Here is a 6258-nt window from a genome sequence, read left to right as displayed (position 1 = left end):
AAAATGAAACTGTTAATACATCAGTTACACATATAATTCACCTGAATTGTGAACAGTGTCTAAAGCATTTGCATTAGTTAATCCGTTGTAAGTGGCAGCATTGACATTGTTATTTCATGACATCACAAATTTGTCCAAGGTTTATCCACTAAGACCTAAAAGCCAAGCATAAGACTCCTGCAAGAAGTAGCTTATTAAACACTGTGATTGTTTGAGATGTATTCCAGGTGCAAAATGATAAGACTAACAATATAATTGGTAAAAACTCGGGCTATTTAAGAAATATGTGAAAAAAATTGGCCCTGTAGTCATCACTGTCTCAAGTACCAGCTCTGGTTTCCCATCCCCGCTATTTGTTTGTTTCAACTGGATATATAGTAGGTATTTTTGACTCCTAATTCTTCTCTTCCCTTCTATCCCTTTGCCCCACACTCCGATTTCTTCCCATTGAGTAATTTATGAAAGTTAGAGAGCCTCCAAAATATCCTGCTGATTCCTAATACCGATGGGTTCATTCCAGCAGCTCTCAGCATGCAGTTGGCCAAAACAAACAAAAAGTGTGTGATTATATACTCTGAGTGCACAATTTTACTGAGTTTGTGTGTCAATCTCTGCTTTTAGTAGCAGTAATGTAAAGTCAGAATAGTTCCAGTAATCTACTAAATGTGTGGAACTACTACAAACTTGCATTAAATTATCTCAGAGTAGGAGTTGAGGCAGTAAATATACTTAAATAAAAACATACTTTGCTGCAATAGTACTCGGGCTTATACTGGTAACAGCTGCACAGAGATGTTCTGTTAAATCCAGTGCAAATCTGGTGCGCAGAATAATGGCAGACAAAAAAAGAAATTCATTAAATGCTTGTTACTACAACTGCTCAACAGTACCACCATTTCCCCTCCTTCTGCTTTCTTAAGTTTCGCAGGAGCAGTGCCACTCAAAAATAAACCCAAAGATACAATTGTCTAAATCTTCTGGGTTCATTCAAGTGGAAAGCACTACACGTCAGTCCAGACACAAAGCAAATCACCCCAGTACCACTGTGAAGCTTTGTGATAATGAAGGGTAACACATCCATGGAGCAGTCAATGGAATGGATACCGTAAAGCAGGAAAAGCAATAGGTCACTCATGAATAGCGATAATCAGGATACAACACTCTGAGAGCCAATCAAACAGCACAGGAGAGTTACAGCTTTCATGTGAATAATTTATTCTTTTATCACTTTTAATTTTACCAGGTACTTATTTACAAAGAAATTTTTTTGTGGACAGAATTCACATCAGCTAGTGCACAATTTTTATTCATTAATAGGGTATGATTAGCATCCTTCCCATGTTGCTTAACAGTGCCTGTTTTGATCAAATAGGGTTATTCTTTTGCCAATTATTCCTTTGACTTAGTTTCTAAGTGTAAACAGAATTTGTACAAATGCCTTTGCTGCAATTAAGATTCTTTTTACAGAACCAGTTAATAGATGGAAATAGTAAAGTTCCATCTGTTATTAGCATTTGCTAAGAAGGCTTGTTTCTTTATTAAAGCAGGGATTTAGTTTTAGATGCAATGAAGGCTTCAGGCATTTCCATGTTAGACACTGCAATGCCTCTTCGCCAAGGCGTCACCCCTGAGAGGAATCCAAATTACCTGCTTGGCCTCCTAGTACAGTGCATGGAGTCCCTCACCTCAGACTGGCAGCCCAAAATACAGAGCCTGTCTGGAAAAGCTTTCCATGGAAGAAAACTTGCCCAATTGCACCAACATGTACTAAATGTGTCCTGAATTACCCATCCAGGAGCTGGAGCCTGGACTCTACCCAGAACTTGAGGTGCAGGAGCCTATGCCTGTTTTTGGAGGATTTGCATGAGGTTCATCCCTGAAAAAGAGCTGTAGGAGGTGGTCCCGATACTCTTCTTCTAAATAGTCATCTAGATTTGAGAACACACACACATGAAGTGGGAGGCCCAAGTTCAGTCCTTACTCAGCTTACGGGAATTCAAGCCTACGTCCTCTAGCAGATGACCCTGAAAACAGGAGTACGCTAGGGAGGAGGAAGCAGAAAAATTATCTCCTGCACATCCTATTGAAAGTGGGAGAAGGGGACTATGAGATTGACGGAGAAGACAGCAGAGAGGACTATGTGTCTTCAGCTAGTCTCAGAACACTCAGTGAGGATGGGGGTTTGAATTTACCTATCTGGATCATTTCTGAGATTTTTAGCCAATTAATGTATAATACAAAATGCATAAATATTTAGAGATCAGGGATTAGCTCCAAGAGGTCCTTCAATCCATTGCGAATCAGGCAGTGGGAGATGTGGACTGAATCCTTTGCAAGCTAAGAAAGCGAACATGTCTCTCCATGTTCCCATGCAAATACAGTAGCCTTCAGGCTATTAAATAAAATAGCTCTGTTTTAAAAGCAAAACATATGCAAACACAGTTTGAGGGTGGCCTGGCCCTTTAGTTTGTACCATAAAACCATATTACACCAGTGGCTTCTGGGTATCATATCATCTAGTTTCAAAGAAGTTGAGGCGGTAGCTAGGTAGGTGAGCAGTTCTGAATGGGTGGAGAGGTGCTGCTCAGCACCCTCCACACGTCAAAGGGACAGTGGTTGCTCAGTTTAAGTTAAACTGGAGAGTTCTGGGATGACAATTTTGGTCTTCAATGCCTGAAGTCTACCAAAATTCTGGTTTTAGTACCCAAGTTTGGTGGGGTTTTTTTGGATACACTGAAGATGTAACTGGGGGAAAAAACAATTCTCAGCAAACCTGCCTCAGGCTCGCCAGGGAGGAAACAGAGGCCACAAAGTAGGAAGTCTGGCTAGAAACATGCCTCTGTTGTCAATCATCAGGCTGTGATTATGCAAAGAATGTACAAAGGAAACAGGCTTGACAGACAGCTACTAATGAAGACCAGACTCTGCCTTCACTTACACTGTGTAAACAGTGAAAGCAGGTAAGCACTTGATTCAACCTTTTCTAACAATAGGAGCTAACAAAAATACAAACCACTGCAGGTTCATAGAATACTTATTACTGCAAAAATTATATCCAAATATATTTCTTCATCATGTACGGCAACAAATATTGGAAGAAAGGCTAAGTTTCATTCTTTCCTGAAAGTCTGTGGCGTATTTTCACAACGTAAATCATGGAGACTTCCCAAAATTCATTTAGCAGTATTTTCATGCATTAGCAAGAATGAAAATGCTTAATTAATGCTTAATTAATAGGAATGCAAAAGTTGGCTTGATTCCTCACTATGCTGTAGTATAAGAACTATAGTACATAACTATGAAATTGTACTGTATTGTAAGATAAAACAGACATTTCCTTGTGTGTTCCTGGTGACTCTACTAACTCAAAATCTGGCCTAGCGCTTATGTCTTTAGTTTAAGTATGCACCGAAGTGTGTCACTACACAGCTTGAAATACTTTCTACAGTTAACATAAAAATGATGCTGAAGGCAAATACATCATTTTTCTTTCCTGCTCAAGCTACAATGCTGTAACTTAATTCAGAGTCAACATTTCCAAGGATTCTTGTCTGAGAATTAAGTCCACGATTCAGTGAAAAAAAAAGAATTTCTTTGCGAATCGCTAACGAACCTGCCATCTGTGGTATTAAATTCCACTGCACCAAGCTGTACTGAGGCTAAGATAAGCGTCACGCTCTGCAGGGCTACAGCTCCTACCTGGGTGATGCTTTAATTAGCTCACTAGGGAATAGGCTCACTTGGCTGAGAACTTTTAGAACTGGACCAGTGTTTTCTACAGGATGGCTAATCAGATCAGCTGCACTAAAACCTTGTGCAAGACAGATGGAGAAAAGGAAAAAAAAAAAAAAAGGAAAAAAAAACCCAACATGAAAGTGAAGGAAAGAAGTATCTATAAACTTCAGTATTCTCTTTTGTGAAGATGGTGTCTCTTAGGACAGAGCCTGCTGCCTTCCTTTGGAACTAGCAATAACATGTAAGAATGCTAATGTCCTGTTTAACAGAAACATCTTAATAAAACATAAAAAGATCTGCTTTCTTTGATGTAAGGTCCCTATATCTGTCTAAAATATGAATCTATACTAGAGCTTTGAGTATAAACAATTCCCTTCCACGGTCCACACCAGTTCCAGGCTGAATTACCAATAGCAAAAACACTGGTTCTGTTTTTCAGAAAAGGTTTCTCAGTGATTTACTGTAAAGCTAAAACATTTGCCTTGCCTATTGATTTTTTTATATAAAATGTATAAAATAAATGCATGTGCCCTTTTCAATATAGTCTGTCTGTGTAGACAGTTTACACTTTTCCAGTTTTGAGTAACATGACAAAAAGTATGCTCCAACTTTCCACGGGCAGGAAGAAGCTTTGTATGGTTTCATCTCGTTAAGATGCTGCTCCACAAACAGCGCTCTCGGGCAGTTCAGAATCCGAATGACAGCATTCTCTATCAGCACATACTGCAATTAATAAGGACTTATTGATTACAGCAATCATTAGATCAAAATAAATAAAACAGTCTCTCAATCAAAAGATAGGGAAATAACATCATGCTAGTGCACAATATAATCAACATGTGTAGCGCATTCCTATTTTCCATGTCCTCCTTTGATGGTCTCACATTAAGTTGAAAAAGCCTCTTGCCACAGGATACTGAACATACAGTGAAACTTTTAAGCTGTCTGCAGTCAGTTTCAAAGAATTTACATTTGGTTTAGGTTAATTTTCTTTGACCTGCAGTTAATTTAAGAGCAGCTGAAGTATAAAATATTTCCCCCAACTCTAGTGGCATACATGGTCATGTCAATCGGTTGCAGTCTGAACAGCTTCAGTTCATTTTTGTTATAAATTAAAATCTCTGATAAAAAAGGTAATAAAACGGTGTCTTTTCATACAGAAACCATTGCCTTTTTCAAATAAAGAACATATCAACATTTCATATCTGCTATAATATGCCACAATTTAAAAAGGTAACTTGCCTTTTTCTTTTTCTTTTTGTATTCCAAATACAAACATGTGGCACACATTTCTGTTACTTAAAACGTTAAGTCTGGTATCTGTTAAATCAGTTGTGGTTGAAATTCCTGGGACCACACAGTGCCATGTCTTCCTTAAACCATCTATTGCACCAGAAATGAAAGGCTGTGATGGAGATGATCGTCCTATATTTTTCTAACACAGGAAATAGTTGGTTTAATATAAAAACAAATGCAGCTAAGCTACATTGCCAGCAGTGTTTATCCCTCGGTATCATCCCGGAGAGAAAGAAAACAAATGGCAGAAAAGGCTCCAGCCCAGATTGCAACTACGTGTAAACACGCAACCAACACTAACAGTAACATCCCATTATGACACTGTTGTCAGGAATTTTTTAGAAATCCAGGTGTAAAAAAGTTTTTCTCAGATTGGGACTTGGCACAAACATAATCCAGAGATTATCTTTTATAGCAGCTTTTCCTTTCATGTGCTTGGCTTTTCACACAAAGCACAGCAAACACGAGAAGAGTTACAACCGAGTTACAACCAAGTGGCTCCAGCTCAACATCTTGGGAGCAGAGAGGAGGAAAGGGGGAGCCCCTTCTCCCTGCAGACATGCCAGAGAGGGTCCCCTCTGCAGGGGGGAGTTTGTGGGTCCCCCACAGCTGCAACCCAGCTCCCCACTCGGGAGGCCAGAGCCAGGCTGGCCACCTCACAGCGGGAGGGAGCCCTCCTGGTCCCCCGCTTTGTCCAGCCTCTCGGGCAGGGTGAGCACAAAGGGTAGGAGGACACCCTTGGCATCCAAGGGAGCTTTAAGCAGCTCCCTGTCGAAGGTGCCCTTGAGCCCGCCATCCGCTTCCACCTCGCCGTCCTGGGCTAGGCTGAAGCGGAGGGTGCCGGTCCGGTTGACGCAGTAGATGGTGTTGCCCAAGGGGGCTCCCCCGCTTTGTCCAGCCTCTCGGGCAGGGTGAGCACAAAGGGTAGGAGGACACCCTTGGCATCCAAGGGAGCTTTAAGCAGCTCCCTGTCGAAGGTGCCCTTGAGCCCGCCATCCGCTTCCACCTCGCCGTCCTGGGCTAGGCTGAAGCGGAGGGTGCCGGTCCGGTTGACGCAGTAGATGGTGTTGCCCAAGGGGGCGCAGCGGAAGGGCTGGAGGGGGCCGCCGCTGGGCCGCAGGCTGGCGCACTGACTCCAGCGCTTGGCCACCGTGTTGTACCGGAAAACTTCAACACCACCGCCAGTACCGCCACCTGGGCCCTGCTCCCCACCGCCGCCGCTGTTCA

General features: G+C 41.8%; 1 protein-coding gene across 1 annotated transcript in view; it reads right to left on the bottom strand.

Annotated features, from left to right (window-relative positions):
- Nucleotides 1–5687: 5687 nt before the first annotated feature.
- Nucleotides 5688–6258, bottom strand: part of KBTBD11 (kelch repeat and BTB (POZ) domain containing 11) — a gene marked incomplete at its 5' end in the record, with an annotated part of 821 nt that continues 250 nt past the window's right edge. The window contains 2 exons of the mRNA XM_009580884.1: nucleotides 5688–5837; nucleotides 6038–6251. Of these exons, the coding sequence (XP_009579179.1) occupies nucleotides 5688–5837; nucleotides 6038–6251 (364 nt within the window). The remainder of the gene's footprint in view (nucleotides 5838–6037; nucleotides 6252–6258) is intronic.

This window comes from Fulmarus glacialis, unplaced genomic scaffold, assembly GCF_000690835.1.
Source record: "Fulmarus glacialis isolate BGI_N327 unplaced genomic scaffold, ASM69083v1 scaffold26546, whole genome shotgun sequence".
Taxonomy (NCBI): domain Eukaryota; kingdom Metazoa; phylum Chordata; class Aves; order Procellariiformes; family Procellariidae; genus Fulmarus; species Fulmarus glacialis.
This window is presented reverse-complemented; position numbering and strand designations above follow the sequence as displayed.